This window comes from Solenopsis invicta, chromosome 4 (genome assembly GCF_016802725.1).
Source record: "Solenopsis invicta isolate M01_SB chromosome 4, UNIL_Sinv_3.0, whole genome shotgun sequence".
Classification (NCBI taxonomy): domain Eukaryota; kingdom Metazoa; phylum Arthropoda; class Insecta; order Hymenoptera; family Formicidae; genus Solenopsis; species Solenopsis invicta.
Genome location: NC_052667.1, coordinates 22,799,087 through 22,825,324, shown reverse-complemented (window position 1 = coordinate 22,825,324; position 26,238 = coordinate 22,799,087). Strand labels below are relative to the sequence as shown.

The 26,238-nt window shown below is 37.3% G+C and overlaps 1 protein-coding gene across 1 annotated transcript in view; it reads left to right on the top strand.

The window, feature by feature from the left end:
• The window catches only part of LOC105194918 (major royal jelly protein 1), an 80,587-nt gene that overhangs the window by 11,231 nt on the left and 43,118 nt on the right, over positions 1-26,238 (top strand). The window contains exons 2-4 of the mRNA XM_039448865.1: positions 14,833-15,041; positions 23,052-23,280; positions 24,068-24,367. Coding sequence (XP_039304799.1) covers positions 14,833-15,041; positions 23,052-23,280; positions 24,068-24,367 — 738 coding nt within the window. The remainder of the gene's footprint in view (positions 1-14,832; positions 15,042-23,051; positions 23,281-24,067; positions 24,368-26,238) is intronic.

Genomic DNA, 26,238 nt, shown 5'->3' with positions numbered 1-26,238 from the left:
TTATATAAACATACTTCTTGTTACTTTTTATTTTTTTAAATCCGTTTCAAAGTTTGATGAATAATTTCTTCGACGAGAACGCCGATATTCTTTGACATTTAGTATCACCGAAAAAGCGCCGAATATCTAAATTAGAGCACGTAAAATTGATTACAACTGTTAATTTCACACAAGACAATATACAGGCGCTGCACAAACAAATGGAAATTTATTCGAAGTAACGCAGATGCAAAAACTAATTTGATTGCAATTTCAATAATAGCTATCGCGCGCGAGTGTACGGCTCAATCGGCACTTCCACGCTTCGTGTCGATAAAACATTATTTGGAAATTAATGTCGTTTAATGCGTCTATTTGTGTTCGCGTTCAGCCAGCTAAAGTATAATACATCGGATAAAATCTGTCCTTTATGAGTAGAAAATCTATTATTCTTACAAATAACTGTGTCAGATTCGTTAAAACGGATTGGTATAAGTTCAGTTACGAAAATAGGTATAACAAGAATAATTAAGCAGTTTTAGTTTAGATAAAGACATTTCTATCTTCACCTCGATGCCTGACCCTTTGAAGAAGTCCGCTATTCCGCCCTTAGAAGTTTGCGCAAATGAGAAAGGTTATTCCTCGCGCGATTGAGGCAAAACTTTATTAATTAAGTACTACTAGTAAAGCTGTCGTAGAGGTTATTTCTGAACTTTAAAGTGATATTCATTTATACAAATGAGATTCATGGGATCGTGGATAAACGAAAGATAACAATTTATTCATCTCGTTAATAATTAAAAATAAATAAATACCTCTAAAAGCACGTTTTCCCCTTTTTTGTTACATTAAAATTATACAATATAAATTGAAAGAATTTAACTTTTTAAACGTTAAATATTTCAAAAATAGGACTAATAATCAAATTTATCGTTATATATTTTATTTATTGCAATATTTTATCATTATGTCATATTTTCACTATTGAAATGTTCTCAGAAATAAATTGAAGCTAACAATTTTATTCATCAATTTACAATATTGCAATTTTCTGGACGTCTACTATTTATACGAATTTTCTCTTTTTACTTTTAGTATGAAACACGCTGTTTATTGTATAATTAAAAAATTAAATAAATAGTTAACTAACTCTTAACGCTAAATTCGCGCAATATTTGAATTTTGAAAAGCGAGGTTTCCTATGATATTTCATTTTATCCGCATTTGTATAACAAAAGATCTTTTTCCGAGTTTCGCGACGCATTCCTTCATCGTGCCCATAGCAGGTAATCAATCGATTGACTTTCGCAGCTGGCGAATTTCCGGCGAAGACGCATAATGTTGCCGAGCGACTTATTCGATAAATTTAAATTTCGCGCTGTTACCATTGTAGCGAGGTATAAATCTCGGTGCGCGCGATGAGTTTGGATTAAGTGGAGCGGAAATCATTTCGCGACGCGGAATGCCGCTGAATCCGGCGTAATCTCTGGAAGAATCGTCCTTTTACCCGGGTTCCGCGCGGCGCGGCGCGCTACGCGGATCTTAATGGAAACTCCGGGAGTTTCGCACGGGCGTGAAAATAATTACCGGGCACTTTATTCTTATGCAGGCACACCATCCCGCCGGATCTGTACGCCGCGGGCCTCCTCTAAAGGGAGATCCGACCGTAGTAACGAAAGCACTGTGCCCGCGGGCATTTCGCCACGCTTTGGCGGAGAGCTCGGTTCGTCCCGCGAACTCGAAGCCGGGGAGCGCGCTCGTTTTATTATTGCGAAAAGTTATTTCAAGGTTCGTCATACTTTCCTGGAGCTCACGGGGGACGGCGAGGGGAGGGCGAGATAAAATGATTCTGGGATGGAGTCTGGCAGGTGAACTCTCGAGATTGACGGCGCACCTGCCAAGCTACTACTTCTAAGAAGTTCGCTCCGAAAGTAACGCCGTTAGTTTGCCCAAGCGGCTCGCGTTGCTCAATTGACTTCGATATCACGGCGAAAAGATTACGGTTGGCGCAACGTTACGCCGCGCCGCGGAAAAATAAACGGTGACGGCGCGGCGTCGCGAAGTAAGCTCTCGCGTGAGGCAGAACCATCCGAGGAGATCGGCTTTTAATCCTCTTAAATCTTGAAAGACTGGACCGACGTACCCCGGGGACGCCATTAGGGATTGTTTTCTTATTATAGCCGCGCGCGCGCGCTACTAGCGTTGCTTCGCAATTTTTCGACGGAGAAGAATCCCGCGCCAGTTTACTCGTATATAGAGCGCGAGTGGTCTTATTAAGAAGCGGGTTTCGTTAGTAATTAAATTTTCATTTTAGACACAGTCGGAAAGACAAAGAAATACTTTACGATAATATGAGAGCTTGCGATGGGATAACTGCTGCTTTCAATAGTAGGATTAGAAGAAAAAGTATGTGAGAGTGTTGAATTAGGACTGTCATACAAAACGTACACTGAAAAAAATAATTTAATTTTATACAAATATGTTTATTAACACTTCCTTAATTAAAAGAGATATTTATCAAGTTTAAAAATTAATTATTTTATATAACTAAAATTTATTTAGATCAAAGGACATGATTCGATTGGAAGAAACTTTTCTTCGGTGTAAGTAAATGCACGGCAACACCGAGTAAACAAGCAGTAAATAGAAAGGCAACATTACATATGTGTGTGGCATCGGAGGAGAGAGAAGCAACACCCAGAGAAAAGTTATGTTTAAATTGATGAAATCGTTTCTTTAATTCTTGGACTTTTCTTGGAGAAAGGGAAGCAGTAGTTAGGACATTGATTGATAGTAATAGTAAAATTCATACTTTATATTTTTTTTTTTTTTTATCATATTATATTTTATACAATCAATTACAGTTTTCAAACTTGCTGCTTTCGTTTCATGTATATTAAAATTTTGATTTAAATAAGGATGAACATAAGATTTATTACATATTTTATGAAATATAAATTAAATATTTCACTATGTCTCGAAATATTTCATTAGAGCTGTTATTCTTGACGTGAATACAATTCAATTACATTAAATAATACATACGCAAAATTACTAAGTAGACACTTTTTTCGCGAACACTTAACTCGCGTTTGCGGCTAAGTGGGGTCATTCCAATACATATATGTAATCCCATTGGAAATATCCTTCGTGGCGAAATCGTTTAGGCGAATACGTACGAGAGCTCTCTATGTAATACACCAACACTAGTGCGGGGAAAATTCATCGCTATCCAAATATCAGTACAATCAACCTCAATTCCAGCTCAGAAATTGTTGTAACGAGATTCGTTATTATATTGCTGTGTTATGCAAATAAAACATTTCATTGCTATTACGATCTTTCTCTCTCTCTCTCTCTTTCTCTTTCCTGCAAGAGTTCGCCCACCTCTCGCGTGCGATTCGCGGACCCCGTCACACGATACAAACGCGATTTAAACTCGACCGCGCGACGATCCGGGAGAACGGTTGTTGTTCGCGAGTCCTCGAAAGGAAGGAAACATTAAGTTTCCTCCCTTCCACCCTCCTCTCGCGCTCCGCTTAGTTTTAATTACGAGACCGAAGTGCGAGCGGACCTCGGACGCTTTTAAACGCAGTTCCTGCAGTCTCGCTGCATTTCCGTGTCACGTGACGGCGAACGATAAACCCGCGAGATCGCCGGCCGTCCCCATTATTATTTCGCTCGCCCGTATCCTATATTTGATGCGACGCTTCCATAGGGAGAGAGAGGCGAGAGAGCACAGTGTGCTTTACACGGGAAGGACAGCACTTCTAATTAACCGGTTTTACCGTCCTGTCGTCCCGCGAGGCCGCGACGTCCCCCTTTTTTTCCCCTGCGTAACGAGCGAGGAAAGTTAAGAAGGAGGTCTCCCAAAGAGTGGGGCGGAAAAAAGAACGGAGCGTTGAGATCTGATTAGAGGCCATTAGTGGCTGTAATGAGGGACGCTACTGCGAAGCTTGTATGTCGATAAATTGGTACTTGTCTTGCGCGCGAGATCCTTTGAAGTCTCGCGATATAACGTTAACGGGGACGGTAAAGAACAGCTCGTTATCAACCTTATTAAGTATAAATATTTAAGCATCGCGACACTTATTCTACTTATCGCACGCAGCTAGATAATTAACGTTGCTTACGTCAGAGTGTTTTAATGATTCGAAATCCCGAATTCTAAGCGGCGAATGCACGTAGATGCATGGACGAGGAGCGTACCTTTCAACCCTTCGTCTGCAATCTCTTCCTTGTTCAGACCGAGTTTTCTCATTGCTCTAGGCTGTCACAAAGGCCTGGAAAAAGTCAGAAAGTTACCTCGCGACATCTCTGTCGCATTACGAAACAGTTTTTAACTCGATTGTTAAAAACCTTTATTATTTAATAAAGATTAAAAATTGAAAGAGAAATTTCGTTTGCGCCGAAAGAGACCCAGATGGAGGGTTAATTTATGTAATATGTAATACTGGATTATTTCATGCGATAAACGGAAATTTAAGTGACAAGCGCGGAGATTTATAATTTATTGCGAAACGGATTTATTGCAATTCATCCAGATTAGTATATTGTGCATATAAAGTACATTCGTATGTGCTCTATTATCGGATAAATTCGTATGATCTCTCCCGATATTCACGGGATATCATTCTCTTTTAGTTACGTTCCCTCCCGTGTAATAAAAATCGCTAAAATTTACGAGCGGAATTTACGTGAAAATCGTGATGAGACTCCCGCGCGCGGATCCAAAATACAACCGGAGCTCGCATTTAAATATCGTAATGCCTCGTAAATCCGTACAGTTATTAGCGGGAGCAAGGGGGAGGAGGGGTATCCTGCGCGAGCGCGCGAGAAAACGATGCGAGCAACGAAGGTGAGTAATCCCTTAAAAAAAAAAAGCGGTACAACGTAAAACCGACACGTACTTCAAGTTCGGCAAACGCGAAATGTAACTCGCGTTGGAGATATCGGGAAAACGCTGGCCGCGCAGCAGCGCGAAGGTCCGTCGAACAAACTAGGAGCGTAATAATAATGATAAATGTAATAACAGCTGCATTTTGCATTTTCGAAACGATCTCCATTCGGCTGTGCCCCGCAACTTCCATAATATCATTTGATTAGAGAATTCTAAACGCGCTCTTCCGTCCGCGCTGGCCGGCGGACGGCGGCGACTGGCGTGTGACGCAACTTTAAATTAAATACATTACACATTTACATGTTACGCTGAAATAACTGGGGGATACGACAGTCGCTTTGCCGAAATAGCGCCGAGGACAAAACTGGTAAATTGAATATAATATGCGCAAATGTAAAATACAATATGGTTCGCGACATGTTAAAATCAAAAATCACATGATGTAATTCGATGATAATTCAAAAAGAAATGCTACATTAAACTCGAAAATTCATCTGATTATTTTAAACATTAATAACTTGAACTAATAAAACTTTATTTAGATATAATTTGTCGTTTACCAGCCTAACATGAAAGATGTGTTTTAATTGATTGACATAAGAATCACTGATGATCAATAAATTACAAGTGTCCATTTTAATGAAAGGTATACATATTTGTTTCCTTGTATTCGTACTGGTTTACAGATAAAAAGAGAGACACTCTCACTAAATTTTTATGATTCTGCATTGATGCAATTTCATGTCGGAGCAAATTTCCACTTGACTGAAATACAGTTTTTTTTTTTTATACGGAATATGGGGAGAATATATTTATTCGTCCGTTGGCAAAAAGTATTTCGCTTTATTAGGTAAATTCTCGTATTGCTATATCCAAACCAATATAGCAGCGCGAGCTAGCACCAGAGTTGGCCAAATCCAGAAAAATATTCCGTCTAATTCCATTATTAAAAAAAAAATATCCGCACGTTTCGCACGCCCCGCGCTATCAGCGGCGCCCGTTTTATTCCGCTTTCGTGCCCACCCACAAATCATTTACGTCGCTCGTTACTACGCGCAAAAGTTATGCTCGCGGCGCGCGTACGAACGGGCGCGATTTATTTCGCGCAATCTCGGGCAACGAGAAAAAATAACGCGTCTCGCATATAACGCGGGGCGTATAACATCGGTACCGACGCCGGCACCCGGGAAGACAAATCCAGCGATGCGGAGTCACGCGACTGCGCGGCGCCCGGTGTGATTAAATTACATTGCCTGTTTAAAAGATAAGGGGCCACGGGACTTTATCTAACTTACTTATCGAGGGTACGAGCCGTTCGAGCGACCGTTAAAGAGCGACCGAGCTTCGAGCTACGAGCCTTCGAGCCTCCACGAGCGCCGACGAGGTCGAGAGGGAGTTTCGGGTTTCTCGATTTACTCTAAATTTACATTGCCATTGCAAGCGCGCGCGCGCGCGTCTGCATAGAGATGCATAATTTAGGAAATAACGACACGCAGGCACACCTCTGGCGGGCGGAATTACATTTCGGCCTTTCCGTTATTGCTCGTTATATCTCGAAAGCGGCACGCAGAATACGCGTTCCGCCGCTCGTAAATCCTGCCGACGTATCGAGCTTTCGCGGAGGTTTTATTAAATTCTGCAAAAACAATTCCGATGCCTCTCTCCGGGCCCGCGTTTCGCCAAAGGGAATACGGCAGACTGCCGTCGCGAAACAATGTGGGAAATGTCACGAGCGTATCGCGGCGGAATTTTCTTATGAGGATTGTTGTGCATTAATTTCGCGTCTTTGATAAAAATTTTCGGTTCAATGAAAAACGTGAAACACGTGAACGTTTCGTTGCGACGAACGTATGATAATTTATTGTGAACTCAGCCGGCGCTTATACTAATTTGCTCATGCGACACGCGAGCTTCTCGCGCATCAGTAATTCGTCGGACAGGGCGAAAAGAGTGTTTCAATCTTACCGTGCATATCCAACTGGCGAGGGTGGTTTTACGAGTCAGATGAATAAAATGATACCACCAAGTCAGCTTTCTGATTGAGCAGCTGACCCAAATAGGATGAAACATCAAACGGCGGGGTTTAAGATAAAGTCTAGTTTTATTGCTCGCGACGAATAATTACTGAATAAAAGACGTGGAAAAAAGAGTACGGCTATACGGGAAAATGTGAAGTGGGGTAATTAGGTTTGCGCGACCTCATTTCGCCTGGAGCACCGACTGCACGAGATACAAATATAAATGGGGAGGATAAATCGGGACGAGAGTACCTATACCTTTGAAATATGTATCGGAAATTAAAATCATTACAAATCTCTATGCTTCTAAATATATGTGCGATACTAATAAAAGGGTTGGAATTGGATTAATGGATAAATTTATCTGCAATGCATATCTGCATTTACATCGAAAGAAATTTAATATTTCAAAAATTACAAGTTTTTACCATTGTAATTTTTTATAAATTAAAAATTAAAGCAGTTATAGTAGAATATCGATTACATTGTTAAAAATTAAACTTTTTTAAAATCAAATATGCATAAAATTGATTAAAAAATATGATTTTTTTATCTCATCGTTTATTTTTTCTTTCAGAGCCTTGTTTGCCCAACACCTCTTGTTAATTATAAATCTCGAGTAAAAGCCAATCATTCTTCGATATTTGAAAATAAATCGATTTTAAATTATTAAATACCTGAGATAAAAAATACATCTAATGGCATAAAAAATTTTCTATACATGAAAAACAAAAAATATTTGGAAAGTGAAACATATTTATTTGAATTACTTATTTATTATTCTTCTCAATTCTTTTTAAGCTTTCATTAAATATATTAAAGATAAATCGAGTTTACCAAGAGAGATGCAGGGATGTATCGCAAATTTTTAAAAGTTACATATCAAATGTTGCAAAAATAATGTATAACATTCTCAGGTGCCAATGGATCAAAGGATTAGTTATACAAGATATTTTTTCTTTTTTTCGATTTTTGTGGATCGTCTAATGATATTTTTTTTCGTGTTCATAATTTGTTTTGTGATTTTACAAAACAAACATATTTTTTAAAAGTTATTTTAAAAAATACAATAAAGTTATTTATTTCAATAAATCAAAACACGTTAATTATTTTTTTAATATTTTTAATAAAAATTATTTTTTTTTTATTTTTAAAATTATTTTTAAAAAATAGTAATATTGTTTAATTAAAAAAATGCGCGTTCGAGAGAAGTAGCACTTAGGTACTACGGCTAAACTGATCCTGTAAAGCTTCGGCCATTCGCTGTAATGTCTGTGAAACATGCGGTTGAAACACACTCCAAACTGTTAAAATCTTGTAACTCCAATTCTTAGATACAATGGCACTTGACTGTTACTTTTACGACATCAAATTCTATGTCTCAATATCGAAATTTCGAAAATCCGTGAGATATATACCTCGATCTCCCCTCGTTACTCTTAAAGCGGGAAATCAACGTAGAAAAAAGCAATTAGAATATTCCATGCTCATGAAAAAATTTCCGATCCTTTCGTCGGTTCGTCGGGTCGGGCGCTACGAAGCCGAACCGTAGAAACGAAGGCGTTGGGCAAATTGCGATGAGCTCGAAATAAGATCGTAACTTTTACCGTCCACTTCCACGGAGGCGGAAAACGATCCTCCCTCGCTACTGCGAAGGTCATTCGCCCGGTGCCCCAGAGCGATCTAAATATTCAGATCGCTGGGCCACGACGGCGCAGCGGCGGTCTGGCATTCCCTCGGTCTTTTCTCCGCCGCTCACACGCTCTCTCTCTCTCTCTCTCTCTCTCTCTCTCTCTCTCTCTCTCCGAGTCGGGAAATTGCAACAAAATGCAAGCGAAGGACGAGGGACGATACGTTTAAATATCTTAATCCAAAAAACGCGATGCGAATCCGCGTACAAATCCTTCGGGGTCACGTGCACAAATCGGCAACGAGCATCTCCGGCGCGAAGAGTGATTTTTCGCCCGACTCGAATTTTCTCTGAAATAAAAAGGCGCGGCCGCGAAGATTATTTCGTGACGATCGATACGTTAGTAACGCGAGAAATATGTGCCCGCTGGAGGTATCGTTATTCCTCCTCCATCATCGGCGTTTTATGGTACGACTGCGGTTGCTGCAGCTGTTACAATATATCTATCGGTACTTTCGTATCGATAACTCTATGCCATTCTTCTCTTCGCGGACGCTTCGCGAACCATTTTCCAGCGTAATGAATTCCGGCATTCGCCGCCGCGCCGCGCCGCTGGGCGCGAACGAAAGGCTCATAGCAATAACACGCTAAATTACACACGATGCCTAAATTGACATCGTGGAGCGACTGAAAGGATCATAAGCGAAAATGACTGTCTGAAACTTTTAAGCTTATTTCTCGATATAGCGTACCATCCGCTAAAAGAGTTATGAGAAGTTCTGCGCTGAGAATAAAACCGCATTTGTTAATCTCCCGCGAGTCCCAGTTTCACAGAAGAATTGCCTACTGAAATTGATGTTTCCATCATCTCTCTCTTCCTCTCTCTCTCTCTCTCTCTCTCTCGGTGAGAATTTTTTCGCTGGAAATCTATCTATATTTATTGTTTCTGGTCGATATTTCTCACCATGATTGATCTATCCCCATGATTGATTTATCTCTGTATCGTAGTTCTTTCTTGAGATATTAAATTTACTTTCAAGTCGTATAAAACCAAGATATGTAATCAATAAATGTCTATTGTTTTCGAAATTTCAATCTTTGAAGGAAAAGCTCGTATATATGGAGTTAATAACTCTTTTCTGTTCAATTTGTAAATCATTGCCGTGAGAGCTTTTTCCACTTACAAATCGATGTTACAACATCACAGTGCAATTAAATAATTTATAAAAACGTCCGATTTGGAAGATATGAAGTTAATTTTATGTCGCGCCCACTTTTACGATTCTCCTTTTACTTATGAGACTCCAACCGAGACGCGAAGAGTTATTCTATTGCACTTGTCGTAAATCTATGAGCCCGGGCGCGGCTATAATAACAAGAGTAACCACCCATGTCAAATGACGTCGCGAGTGACAGAAGGCGCAATTACCGGGAGTTGCTCTGAAAAAAAAGGAAGAAAGCGCCAACATGAACCAGCCGGCAAATCCAGTTTTTTTCTCAACTCCCTGAAAAAGAATGGTCCGTAATTTGCTGAACGGCCAGTCGTCTGTAAATCGATGAAAATTATCCGAATTATACTTCGAATTCCATTCGCGAGCAATCTCGCTCCGCGGAATGTATTTCTTCTGTTGAACGTAATCTCTCGTTATCTTTCGTTTCTTCCTCGTGGGTTGGGGGAGGGGGAAGGGAACATCCCACTTTCATCAAACGGGTCAACACAATTGCTACAATAAGAAGTTGCTAATTTTCTACGGATAATAAAAAACAAAGTAGTAGGCTTTAATAAATATTTTGAGGCTGCAAAAGAAAAAAAAATAAAGAAAATCTCTAGACTCGATTAGTTATCTCATAATATTTTTTATTATTTTTTTCACATTAATGAAGATAAGAGGTGAAGAAAAAAATATTATTTAAAATATAAGTAACAATTTTTTCACCTTTTATTTATAAAATTTAACAAGTTGTTCTTAACAAAAAATATTCTTTTATATAATTTATATTGCTTTTTATAAATATGTTAATTTTTCTCAGGACTGTTATAGGTATTCGGACAAAGATTCAAGATTAATACTGAAAAATTCACGTAAAAAATAAAAAATCTCTGATCTCGTTTGAGATTCTTAACAAAAATTTTATATTTACTACGTATTTATATTTGTACTTCTGATTTTCTGTAAAATTCCTGCCAAAACAAAATTGTTCACGATGCGACGCTATTGATAAAAAATTATTCGGCGCCATAATCCATATTTTGAAAAAAAAATAAACTTGTTTCAATTTGTTTAATTATTTAATTTATTATCTTTAGAATCCTCATAAAAAGAAATATATTGTAAAGGATGAAATAAACTATTTATAGATACAGCTATAAACATTATTACTCGTGAATATAACGCGGAATATACAAATTAATAAAATTTGAACCACAGATCCAATACCATGTCTAACATAGTATAGTTCACGAGAAACACGCAAGCCGCGTGTACTATATTGTTACGCTATATAGTCTGTACTATATACGCGACGGCACAATGGCGACGAACAAGATATAAACGAACACCGAACAGCGTCTTAGCCAAGTTATGGCGTAGAGGAAACTTAATCTTTATCTTAATGATCTTTCCACCACCCTCTCCCTCCCCCCTCCCCCCTCTCTCGGTGTTAAGTGCACTTCGGCATTCGTAAGAATGCATCCGCCCGCGTCGCTCATTATCTCTCGCGAATGATGCCGCACGCGAATTCGCTATGCCGCCGCACGCGAATTCGCTATGCCAACCAACAAAAGGACATTTCTTGATATCTCGCGCCCGCCTGAGCGAGCACTTGCTTTAATTAATTTCGTAGCGGCAACTAAGACCGAAGAGCTTATAACGAGCTTTTCCATGCACTCCAGGGAGTCCTTCTCTCTTTGGCTTTCCCAGAACTCGCCCCTTATATATCATCACGGCTGTCTTCATATATCGAGATTCGAGAGAGCATCCCTGCACACGTACATTACACACGTACACATGCGCATACACGCATGCACCCATTCGTAGCACGGATATCACATTGTTGGAGCACGAGACTGCCGCACCTGAGGCGTATCTCGGTGGAAAGCTAATGAAGTGCAAAGTTTTCCACGTAGACTATCAGCTTTTGCTCGCTCGCTGCGATATGTCCTCGTTAATTAGAGGGGTTACAATCTACCGTTTCCATTCGGATGCGTTGACATCAAACTAACAACTTGACTCCCCCTTTGCTCGCTTCTGCTATCCTACGAGAAACAAAGCTTCGACAATTTTGTTCGTTTAAAATTAAAGTGGAGAGCGCAGTGATCTACTTTTGTAAACTGCATGTATACGAATGTAAGTGTACGCTATCGCGATGAGAGATATTAGAAAGCAATAATGTCTCAGAAAATGTCTCTCATTTTTATAATTTTCTCTTCGACTCTTCGAGCAAATCATTAAGATAAATAAAGTGTTAAAAATAATAGAAATAAATAAAGCAGTATGCAGAGAAAAAAAAACAATATCAAATTGAAACTAATATATTCTATTAGCAATCATTGTTTCATACACATATAAACAAGAAATTGTATTCTTATTAATATACATACAATAGTAATCTTACTTAAATGCAATTTAATCTTTTTCGATAATCTTAATTTTAGCAAAATATTTTATATTTTTATTTCAATAATGTACTAGTTATCTAAAGGGCACTAAATGATTGTTTCAATAATAATAATAGTACTAAAAAATTTTGATTCTCAAAGATTTTGTTATTTTTTCTGTACGAAAAAATAATATTTTTCTTCTCTAATGCATAAAAATTATTGATAAATGATAAGAATATATTTTTCTTGATAAATTTATACAAAATTCTTCATAGAAAAAAGTTATGTTAATTTACCGCTCTATAATTTCATCATTTCTATACTTGAAAATAAAAATATTCTCAAAACAAGAATCTCTTTTTTTTTCTTTGTATAATCTACTTCTAGAGCAAAATTTTCACATTGACAAAATTTTTTTGCATGACATTGCAAAATAATTCAGAATACTATTTATTTTAAAAATGTACGAAAATTAAAAGAGGGGAATGATCGTTTACTCTTCTAATTTATATTAGAAAAGGGTATACTTTTGAATTTTGCTTGAGACGCTTATAAGTACGAAGAACCGCATTCTCCTTTTAATACGCTCGATACGTATCAGATCTTACGAAGATGCCAAAACTGAAAAACTATATCGGCGTCTTAAAGTTCAGCAGTCTGTGTCCCAGGAGAGACAAGATACCACGACGTTGCAGCTCATCGCCATTGTCTTCAAAGATGGCAGTCTCCATTATCATCAACTTGATGTATTATAAGAAAAACAATGAAGAAAGATTTATCTTAACCGGAAGCGGAGTCCTTTACCCATACAACCCATTCTCTACCTAATTCACTCTTAAGCTGAAGCGTAATGAGCTCTGATCTAATCTAATTCCATCCAATCTTCCTCCAGCTATAGATACATCCCGCAGCTATTACAGTTCTCTGATTACTCAACTATAGATACTTTGTATGCACTTGGCTGTTGGAATTACCCGCCTTCGTCTATCCACGCATTGAAAAGTCGCAGTCGATCGTACGCCACGACGTCATCGTCCTTGACTATTTTGAATCATGGTTTCTGAGGAGTCATCGTCCTCGACTGAATCTTAATCATTGGAAGTCATTTCAAACGCGTATTCAGATTTATTAGCTTTCTGACATAATAACATAATAAAATATTAAGGATATTAAAATTCGCAGAGATCAAATTTTTATGATTTCTGAGGATGCCAGTTACTTCATCGCAATTTTATCGTTCAAGTAAAAGTAAGATACGGGAAAAGGGTGAGTTAAATATTCTGAATACAGAGTTTGTATGATAGCGATGGATATATCTTTCGCCATTAAATCCGGAATATGCAGTGGAGTTAGTTTCAAACACTAAGCAAACACTTCTGCTACTTCGAAACATATATCGACCGTTCCTGAGTGCATTTCTAACTCAACAACTTGCAGCGCACAAAGTGCACGAGCGCTACGGACCATTTTGCAGCGCCTGAGCATAGCTACGTCATAGGTCTCGAATGTGATCCAATTAAATTTTCTCAACGATTAACCACATTTTATCGACTGAATCATATTTTAAAACTCGCATGTTTTAAATAAAAGTTCCAGTCTTTACACACGCGTAGATTTTTCAAAAGTTTAAAATACACCACGAACACATTTCCTTTATCGTAATTCTATTTTTATTGCTTAAAAATTTTAAATCTTATTCTTGATTTTACTCAAAAATATACAATTCATTTTCTGAACTCTCTTTACATATTATTTAAAATATTTTAGCGTAACCTATATGAATGTTCTGACTTTCATTAAATATTGAAAATTGATATACATGTATTATTTTTTAAATTGACGTTATTTATATAATGATAAATGGCAAAGTCATTTATAATCTCAAACATCCACAATACTTCTCCTCAATACTTTCCATTAAGTTTTGCAATTCAAGAGATATAAATTTGAATATTTTTTCAATTTTATATGTATGATAGCAACTGTAACGACAACGAATGGACGGAATTAAAAGTCTCGATTTGTCGAATAAAATACCATTCGTTTTCCATTTCGAAGGACACTTCGATCGCTCTTCGCATATTAACCTATCCCTTTTCATATTTAACTTCTGCAAATATTGAAACAACCGAAATCGATGAAAGATTGACTTTTCGGAACAAAAAATTGAATATAGTTTTTATTAGAATTTTAGAAACTAATTAAAAAAAACTCGCTCTCCATAATATTTCATAGTATTGTAAACGTTTCGTTGAATGTCGGTGCTTTAGGGCTTTGTTACCTCTCGCTCGTGCATTTAATAGCTGCCATTACAGATTTCAATTAACCGGAAATTTCACTAATCGCTTGTTTGGTTACGGAATTTATGGTTAAAGGCTAATTTGTCAACCGGAAATTAACTGGTGCAGAAATTAACATAGTTCAACACTGCAGTACGAACTAAAGTTCTTAAAAGTAATCAGAAATCAGTCCGTCAAATGAATTTTTAGCCAATTAAGAAACAAAAGACGCTCGAATAAAATCTACGTCTCGAGTGCAACGTAGCTTTTAGAGTTCATCAAACATACGGTACACAAACGTGTGACGATAAAATGGTAAAATTTATATTTTCGCTTTTGTCGCGGACCGCGGTGTGTAACATTAATCATTCGGCGTACACCAGGACTTCTGAATACTCAATCAGCAAATTTCTCTCTTGTTACAGATACGCTGAGTCTAGGAGATCGGACGATAGATAACATGGACAGACACGCGATCCAGACCAGACCTCGGCAGCAAATGCTGGATCATTCTTCCGGCCCGAAGTCGAAACCGGAACCCACCTTCGACTACTCGCAGAACACCAACGTGACGGCCCTGATTGGAAAAACTGCATACCTCACGTGCCGAGTTCGCAATCTAGGCGACAAGACCGTAAGAGCCTTCATTATATTGCCTTGTGAATTATAAATTACGAAACAAAGATATTATCTGTATAATAGCAGCGTTTGCCTCTATTTCAAAATATTTCTTGGGATATTTTTTATAATTATAACGTAGAGTAAACAAGACTTTTCATTCGGATTATAAGCGTGTTGAATAGGAATTATTAAACAGATATTAATTACCTCATATTCTTGAAACACAACAAGATTGTTAATACGTTTAAATTGCGCTCGTGAAAACATTTAATTAATTAAACGCGTACACACCCATAAATTTTCTTTCTCTCTCTCAATTATAAATATAGGAAATCGATCTCTATAAGGGGATTTAGGAGAATTGCAAGAAATAATCGAATTGCGCGGGGTCAATCAAACATTAATTAATATTAGAAACAACTGAAAATGCAACGTTATCATAGATATAATATTACTATTACGATTTGTATTAAGAGAAATGATGATTTACAAAATGGTCGATTTAATCGGTCTTGCGAAAGATTAATTATTGATATAATCTTTCCAGAATATACAGCCGATTCGTCTAAAATATATTCAGTTTCATCATTTCGATTATTTTAAATAAAATGCGCTTTCGATATCGTATGTCGACAATATGTCGACAATTTATTTTAATGCAGTATTTTTCTTCGTAAAGACCAGCAAGGATTTGCTTTATTCTAATGATAACAAAACAATGATCCTCGCAACAGTAAATACCGATTCTACGCGTTATGAAAAATGATAGATAAGAAGAGAAATGTTTGACAAAAATAAAAAATTGCAAGTTTTTTTTTGCAAATTTACCTGTCTCGACAAATTATCGACGAATTTTGTACTGAATTGGAAATCAACTATTACAATCTTTCTTTAGTAAAAAGAGTCGCTAATCGTTCTCAAACTCTAAGTGATTGAAAAATATTAAAAGCTCTTTCAACTTAAATTAAATTATTCACACTTCAGTGATAGAAACGGTTAACAAAACTTCGTTTTTCATTTAACTTCAAATGAGCTTTACTTCAACCATATTTTAGAAAGTTCTCAATGTAACCATTGAGATTAAAGATCAAAGATAAAAAAATCTGACAAAAAAGAAGTAGTGTTTCATTAAACTTTTATCAAGAACAAATCAATTAAACATAAAATGCAAATAAATGAAAATGTTGAATAAAATACCTTTGAAAAATTATTTTATTGTATTTATTTTTTTTTTTATAACGGAAGAATTAAAACGATAAAGGAAAGAAAAGAGAAAAAGAAAGAAAACTTAATTCAAACGCTGTTATGTCTCCAAAAGCTTTGGACACAGTAATATACAAAAGAAAAAATTGACTCTGCACTCTAGTTGTTTTGCTGCGTTACGTGGTAATTGTGTTTAATAATAGACCGAGGTTTTACTTGAAAATTTTTCTGCATTTCTGCTTTCTCACAAAGCAATTTAATTATTCGGGTACTACTGGTTAAGCTATCGCAACGCGAAAGTCAATTTACGAGTAAGTTTAGTTTTCCCCGAGGCGGTTTGTTGCAAAGCCAATAAGTATAAGCAAGTGCTACTAAGTCTCTCTAATGTCTTAAAGATATATGTCAGAGTTCTCTCTATTCTTAAAATTTTATGAATTATTCTTATTTCTTGAAGACGTTTCTGAATCAATTTCACGGAAATATTGAAATAAAAAAATTATTTTATTGTCATGCTAAAAGCAAGCAGAGTAAGAATTTCATTCTTTGATTAAATGAGGATACGCGGGAGACGTCGCGTGTACCACCGCGGGAGACATTTTTTTCAGAAATTTTTTTGATCTTTAATTTCAGTGATTACATCGAAAACTTTTTAAAATATTATTGAAGTAAAGCTCTCTTGAAATTAAATGGAAAACGAAGTTTTGTTAACCGTTTCTCTCACTAAAGTGTGAATAATAATAAGAGTAATAATAAAAATGCTTTCTCTCGTTTGTAATAAACAATTTCTCTTCTGAATTTCTCTGATGTTTCTTTTCTGCAAGATTTACATTATATTTGTACACCAATAATAAATACAAAACTTGAAAATGGATAGTCAGGACGTGATAGATCGGTTTTGTAAACATTTATGTAGGTCACCAAATATAATGCCGCTAGATTTTATTTTGTAAAGCTACATAAAATATCAAATACATTCTATTGTATGGATGTTATCATAACGAAAAAAATAAAAATAAAAATTTATATCACTTAACTGCAGCTCATCGATAATTGCAGATATGACTTTATATCAGAAATATTGTGTCCTCTGAAAGAGTATTAAATCTATAAATGTATTCTAAAGTATTAATAAAAAGTTGTATATTTCCGTTATTAGGTTGTCTCCACTTTAAAATACTGTTAATAAAAAATGCTTTTAGTTGTGCTTTTAGTAATGCTTCAAGTTATGATTTCATTAATTAAAAAATGTACTCTAGTGTAAACAGTATTTTAAATAAAATTATTTATAATTAAAAACAATGTTCAAAAATGTGACTTTATGTTATTCATATCAACTAAATTTAAGATATTTTTCTGTTTCAATAGAAACATTGCACATTTGTAAAAAAAAAAATATTAATAATTTGTTAGAATAGAAATTGAAAACAATTAGATAACTTGCAACATTTTATCATATCTGTTTTCTGTAATAACAATGTTTTTTTCGCGAAAGAAAATATATTTAAATATATTCAAAATAAATATAAATAAATTTAATTCATACAGATATTTGCACATACATTGCACCTCATATTTTTGATACTTAACTGAAGGCAAGCATACAATCGAATGATTCAGGAAACGTACAATACCAAAATTATCTTCATTCAATGTTGATAGATTAAATTCCGATACACACTTGATGCAACGCGATATCAAAAGGGGAGAGCTTTTAATCGTATTTCGTGATACAAACGCCTGTCTGATTAGTGAGCTAGCGCTATCGGATTATCGGACGAAAAACAGCGAATTTCCACGCAATGCAGCTCATATGCATATTAAAAAAGTCAAAGAGGCAAAATTACAGGAGCGAAAACACAATATTCCACAAAATAATGAAGCAATAAAGGCGTTATTATCAAAAAAGCAGTCAAATTATTTATATCCGTATTATTAATAAAACAATTATATTCGCCATCAATTTCGAAGTTTCGCGGGAAAACTCTATTTTATTTATTATTTAAACATTTTACATCATCGAACATTTAACCTCTTTTAGTATTTAAATTAAAACATCTGCGTTATACCGTTCCAAAGATAATATTTTACAACTTTACTTTGCAATTAAATTTCAACAAATTAACTCGACAATTATTCTCAGCATTAGTCGACTAGGTATATAAATGAAGTTCTGCTTTTACTCGTGTACGAGCTTCCAAATAAGATTATGACATTTTAAATAAGATTTGCGAAGGCAATGAAAGCGTCATTTTTAGTACTATCGTATCGAAGCTGGAAATGCATTCTGACGTGTGTCATCAGACATCTCTCAACGCGCGTGTGTTTCCAATTACTGCGTTGACATCGTAGTGCAACGGTCGGCGGCGGTTAGTGTAACGAAAAAAAAAGAAATTCTATTTTTGCAAATAAAGCTATAAATAAACAATGGAATTTCGCTGAATGAATATCAGCAAAAACATCGACTAACAAAATCGATAGCCATCTACTCAGCAATCAGCACAAAGGGTTCGTGAAAAAGAAGCGATTGCAAAAATAAAATAGTAAAGTATACATGTATAACAAGATGAATTAGATAAAGCGATACGAATTCGAACATGCCCTCCTTTCTTTCGTTGTTATCAAAAATGCGAAAGATAGTACTTTAATTTCCGTGCAAAATTTACATAATGATTACTGGCTTCTCCGGTAACACTTCGTAGAGGTATTAATCGATAATGGTTACTATTTTAGCACACAAAGTACAAAAGCTAATTATTCTTAATTTTGTGATTATATTTATAAATTATAGTATTTTTAATAAATTATTTTATTATAAAAAAATGAACGGTTACACTTTCAAGATTTAAGACTTTTTTAATTTATTCGCTCTTTAATATTACTTTATTACCAAAGCTTTTGCAAGGAGTACTTGTTAAAATTCGTGTCAAACTCTTTTTTTATATTTAACATTAAAATGCAAAGCACTGTTTGAAACAAACGGAGAGTGATAAAAAAATATGTTCTTTCATTAATTTTTCTAAATATAAATAGCTTATATATGGTTAAGAATCATTAGATTAATAACTCAGGTTGATTAGGATACTTGGAATTGTTCGGAATATAATCAGTAGAACCGGGAAATGTTTAATTACGTCTTTAAAGTATTTAAACTGGGACTTCAGATTTTTTATAAAGATTTATAATTTAATGAATCGTTACAATGAAGAAAAAGGTGGAAGGTTTTCGCGATTTTGCTTTCTCCAAGCATACGACTAATTCGCGCGGCACACCTCGCAGGCAATATGAGAAACCATTTGCCACGGTTCCCGTTACGTTCGCGTCGGTTTCACTTAACGTTCGACATTCATCATTGCCCGACGTCTTCTTGCAGTTTCACGCGGATGCAGCGTTTCCCTCGCCGTTCCCTCGCGCCGGCGCGCCCGCGAGTCGCCCCATTCGTCCCGATGGATAAGTTGGGAAGCGCTAAACTGCTTTTGTTCCCGTTGCAATAGCTACCGTTAGCCAGACACCGCGAGAGACGTAAACTTCGCCGAGTAAATACGCTAAGTGGTGCCAACGGCGTGCACATATGTAAACGGCGTTTGCACGGCGCGTATACATATGCAACGGGGCACTGTGTGAGCCAAACCGACACACTACCGGCCTCGCCCAGTTTATGTACGAGGTCGGAGCTCTGTGAAAATATCGACGAACAGCCAAGCCGCCCACAACTCCTAAAGACCGACTTCCCCTTCGGCGGGGGAAAGGGTTGAAATTTCCCACATTGGGGACGCGCGCGAAAACCCCGACGTTAATATGCGCCGAACTTACCCTTACCGCGAATTCCAATGTTACGGTTTTGCTCCCATTGCCTCGCGATTGCTTTCGGGATGGATGGTTGACAGACGATAACGATAAATTATTTTGACGCGATTATTTTGCGCGCGCGATCCTTTAGACGTTATGATTTAGGACGTTATGATTTAGCGATGTATGTGCATCACGATCGAAATGTGCAAAAAAAGACAGGTTCGTGATGCATAAAAAATCTAAGCACATGTTTACGTATATTGCTCTGATTAAACTCTAATTCGGCACGCATCAATGCGCTGAATAACAAAATGTATGATAAACATAATTTTTAGATGATCATCAAATTTAAAATTGCAGAACGAGAAATGTCACTTAATCTTTTGAAAAAATAAATAAATAAATAAAACAAAAAGGGTATTTACAAAGAAACATAATATATGACAAAAAATAAAATTAGTAAATTAAAGTAAAAGTTACAGTAAAGATAGTACAATGAAAAAAAAGGAATTACTTGCATAATATTAACTGTAATACGAACAATAAAGAACTATATTGGAATTGCACAAAAAATTACAAAAATATAATACCAATAAATATACAAATAATACAAAGATGATACATTATAATGAAAGATATACAGTGCAGTAATAAAATTATCATCAAAGTACAAGCATTGCGAAGACGTGAGAATTAGTTATCCAGAGAGAGAGAGAGAGAGAGAGATTGCGAAGACGTGAGAATTAGTTATCCAGAGAGAGAGAGAGAGAGAGAGAAACTCAATGTTTCATCTTATTGTACGTGATTTTTATTAGAGCATTCCAGTTTTTTCCGGATGCAGTTTTCTTACGACTCTCTCGCCGTGCCTCACATCTGAAAATTGAGAGAAAAGAAAAGTATTCGCTTTGTTGGAACGGAAATGCGTACACTTCATTGAAAGCTCAATGAGTCTCTGTAGTAGTCCTCGGGAATATTAAAGCGGACGGCGAGCTTCGACAAGAGCGTACAGAAGTGCCTTTTCTTACGGTTTAACTTTTAAGTGACCGAACTTACTTCACGAGTAAAATTTAATTTCTCTTCCCTATTCACTTATCATCGCGATGTATTTTCCACGAAAGAACGGAGGATGTGATTAAGCCGATCCTTTCACTGTACCTTTTATTTAAAATGAAAATTACAATTTTAGACAAGTGGTGGAGTTTTCATGCACTTAATAATTCAACTATGTAATTATTGCAATGTGATTAAACTATACGAGAAATAAAATTTTAATTTGCACGCATCGGTCTTCAGTGCAAATCAGTACGTCTCCGTAATTTCGTATTTGTCTGCCACCCGTAATGTAATTAGCTTAGGATTAATTCAATCCGAAAGATTAATATCACCAGCGATGACTCGTTAATCCTGTCTTCAAGATGAGAAAGTTAGTTTTCTCGCGCGAGGGAAAAAAAAATATGAAGGGCTGAAATGTTGGGGGAGAGACGCTTCTAAGATAATATTATTTCTGAAGAATTCCGAGAGGGTTTCGAACGCAAGAAGACGCCTGGAAGATCGCTCTCTCCGCGTTCCGCGGAATCCTTTTATTTCCCGTTCCGAAGTCTGCCCCGGAAAATCGCCGAAGACTCTCTCCGAAGTCTAAGACTCCGAACACTAGTAACGCGCGTGAACGCGCGCGCCGGTAGTTCCTGGGGAAACTGCTTTGCGTGCGCTGGCAACGGAGAGAGGAGAAGCGCCGAAACTCTCCCCGGAAAACTTTCTGTATTTCTCCGCAACTTTTCTTACGTTTCGACACGGGTCGGTGGCTTTCGGCGTACCGCGGGCACGGAAATAGACGGATCCTCTCGTTCAGCCCTTCCGTTTCGGGGATCGCGGTAAAGTTTGGCCAGGCGTACTGTACGGGGCACTTCATGATGCAAAAACTCCGACACGGATGATTATCAAGGGTTATCGAGATAAGCTCCCATTTCGATGAGTGTATTTTTTCGAAAGTTAAGTCACTCTTTTGCCGGAAAGAATTTTTTGAAACGAGGCGTAAAATTCGTGCGCCGTAAAAAAATAAAATTTCGTTTATATAAGATTTCACTTGTAAAACAGTTAATTCGTTGCTCGAAAGTCAATTTAAAACGTTATTTTAAACAAAGAGAAATACAGCTGCACAAAAGATAATTTTTTTGTTACTCACTTATTAAAAACAGCATATAAATTTATAATGTTAATCTTTTGAGATTTTAAATTTCATTCGTAATTACCCGTTCTAATTACTTCAGCTTTAATTACATAATGGCAGTTGACATACTTAATTTGCACTTTTTAAAACGTGTAATAATAAACATGTTCTTTTAACATTATTCAGATCAAAAATTTTAATGTACACAAAATAAAACAACAAGCTCGAATATTGTTTATTTAAATATAGAGAGAAACGAAAGTACAAGCTAAGAGTCCACTATTGCTAGTCATTATCCTAAATACTCCCACGCATTTATTTGTGATTATATGACATGGTTAATATTAATACATTTTCAATATATAACGCTCTCGTATTTGTAATTCTAATACAACAATTGACAAAGGTAGTTGAGCTACTGGCAGTAGTTGGGACAGTTACTCTATTTACTTTGCAGCGCTTATTGGATAGAATAATTTCTCGTGTAAAGTAGGTCGAAACTGTGTGAGATAAAATTTTTTCACGGAAAATTTTTACTTCTCGAAGCAACTCAAAGATTTGCTTCGAGATAATAAATAATACCCTTTTATTAACTTTTTAACGTTCTGTCTTTGAATATCTAAAAAAAATCTATACTCGATTATTGAAAAAACTTCTGTAATCGTATTGAATGTGAATCGAATAACGCCTTCCATTTAAGAGAAGGTAATAGAAAGTCACATATGAAGTACACGGGATATTGAGATCTCACTCAATCGTAATTAAATGAAATGTAGTGCAGTCGATAAAGGACAGCTTGGACACTCCCTGTATTGACTATCGGTTTATCATTTATCACCATTATTGCCAACTTTGTTTGCAAAGGTATCCTGGGTCAGGCACAGGGACATCCACATCCTGACGGCGGGGGCATACACATACACGAGCGATCAGCGATTTCAAGCACTACACAGACAAAACACGGGCCACAGCAACGAATGGTCCGAGTGGACTCTCTGCATAAAGTGGGCGCAGGAGCGAGACCAGGGGATCTACGAATGTCAGATTTCCACCATACCTATCAAGTCGTATCAGTTTCGCTTAAACGTCGTTGGTAAGTCCCACATTTCATTCAATCTAATTTCTCTCGTCGTTGCTCGCGTTCCACCATTCAATGATTTTTCCAAAACGCGCTTCGGTGCGCACGTTTCAGCCTCGATCCGCGTAATATCACACCGGGAGAGCGCGTGTTCTCGTTCAGCTTTTTTTTAGAAAAAAATTTCATTTCTACGTTCACGGCGAGATTGAATCAGTAAATACATGATTAATGAAAGGACAGAGAAAAAGAGCAAATCTACGGAATAAACGTAAAAAATTGGATATTATTCGTCCGCGGACAAATGTGTAAAATATACACGACACCCGCCAATCGAGTTTCCGTTCGCGCACTAAAATATTTAGAGACTGCGAAATCGATAAATTTAACGAAAAAAGATACGTTCGATGATTAAAACGCAATTTAATGATGATCCCGGGATTGAACTCTACGAATTCAATCCCGGGCAACATTGACAGCGTCACCCTCATTATTTCAATTACCCCGGTTCACCTGCGTTTGTTAAGAAGCTTCACCTCGTTACTCCTCACGGATCACGAGGCGGCTTTAAAGATTCCTCGTTTCCCTCGTTCGTTAAGCGCCATCTTCACAAGGCTTTCATACGGAAAGCTTTCATGACGCACGGATCTTTGAGTTTATCCGAGTCGAGACGGATGACCGAGAGAAGGAGTAGGTTTCGGGAAAGAGAGAGAGGCAGGAGCCTAAGAAGAACGAAGGGAAAACGGAGGAAGAGGGAGGAGAGCGGGGGGAAAAAGAGGCGAAAGAAAATTCTTCTTTATTGCAGTACCTACGGCGACGATACTGGGCGGCCCCGAGTTGTACGTCGGTGCAGGCAGCACGATAAACCTGACGTGTGCCATACGCTTCAGCTCGGAGCCACCAGCCTACATCTTCTGGTACTACAATGAGAACGTCCTGAGCTACGACAGTCCCAGAGGCGGCGTCTCCGTGATAACTGAGAAGGGTGGCGACGTCACCACCTCCTGGCTTCTCATTCAGACGGCGCAGCCCTCGGACTCCGGGGAGTACAGCTGCAAGCCGAGCAACGCCAATACGGCGTCCATCAGGGTTCATGTCCTAAATGGTGAGTCTTTGCTCCTGCGAGCGCACCGGCCTCTGTTCTCCGTCGAGAGCGCTTTACGAGCGCCGTGAGGCGTCAGGCGCCTTTTCAGAAGGCTCTGTGTGCTCGTGATTTCTTCAGCGACCAAAGTAGCTTAATTAAAAATTTTACATTTTACACATTAATTCGGAAACTTCCCTCTAAAGGGGAAAGGTTTTTGACATTTATTTAAACAACGGACTGGCTCATCGCTGCGATTACTATCGTGCATAAAAGCTTGACATTTAATTTGCTAATAACGTGCATGGATCTTTTAATTGCATTGCTGGAAAGCAATTCGTAATGAAGATGGGAAGATTTCGTGTTTCAATGCATTTTCACGTGAGGCAAACTGCTCAAATTGATACCAAAGGATTCGAGGTAACTTTAATTAGCGAGTAATAAAAATGCGCTTGTCGGGACTAAATTCTCATTTGCTTTCGCAAGAGATTCCGTGGAATTAATATAATTCCACGTCGTGCGATTAATTAAGTATCGTGTCGGCTTCGAGACGCCAGAATCGCCCTGGGCAATCCGCAAGCTGCAATTTCCGCCCCGAAATGAATTCCCGAAGCGTACCGGCTGTCGTCGGACTCTGCTTTATAGCGTGCGAAATTATTTTATTGGCCATCGCTGTTCGGGTCCCGCGCGCGGAAGAGCTTGCAGACGTTAACTATTCACGTAGCCGGCTCGTAAACTCACATCGTTCTGCGTCTACGGTCGTTAAAACTACTCAGGACCGATGGTAAATCGGAAAAGTTTCGCGGCACCCGAAATTTCGCGCGTGTAGCTCCATTGTTCGCGATCCGAACTGGAAATCGAATCGGCGAACGGACGGTAGCGAAACGTGATGGCATCTCGGCGGGCCGAAAAGATCTGTTCTCTCAACACACTTTCTTATCTTAACCCTTTCTCTCTTTCTTATCCCTCATTTTTATCGCGCTTAATGGCTCTTAATTCTTATCGCTCTAAATGGGCTTCGCGTACCGGTTCGTGTATTCTTGATGGCCGGAGAACATATCGTGTTCGGCCCAACGTAGCTATCCCTTCCCAGCTTTCGGCCCCGCTTTCGAGGCTTGCCGCTCTATCAACCTGTTCGCAATTATGCAGTCGCCAAGTTCGCGCGCGTATTCATATAAATACATATGTACGTATGCAATAGCGGTCGCGTGAACAGGGACGCGAGTACGAGGCGCACTGGTTTCGCATAATAAGACCCTTCGTCATCCGCGACGAACGAAGGAGCCGGCGGAGTTGGCGAATGCTTCAATAACCCGGCCTGTATAATTTATTAATGAAGCGCATGCGGGAGACGTTGAATTATGCTCGTTATCGCGGCTTGTTTTTCGTAACGCGACAACATCGAAGGAGGCAAATTTCGCTCGGTGATTTGCGAATATTCTTATAGAGGAGAGTTAAGTACTATTTAAATTACTTTTTTATTTTTTCCATTTAGTATAATGATTTATATGCAAATGAACATTGGAAGTTGTAGTTTGTTTCAGGAACCTATTGATACAATGTTTAACTTTTCACCAATAACAAATTCATTAATTATAAATTTTTTTGCAACATGCTACGAAAGGTTTAGATAAATCATATCTGTGGTCTCCTAAATAATCGTATCGCCTTTGAAAATATCTAATTTGTGAATTAAGATAATTAAAAAATCATTAATCAATACTTATTTTATTAATAATTTAATTCGAGAAAAGGTCAAATAATTATAAATTAATGAATAATAATAATGATAAAGACGTCGAAATAAAATTGGATTCAATTAATTTTGCGCAACTGAAAATTTTATTTATATCAATTATTTAATCAGTTTTAATGTTACCACTTATCAGTTTTAT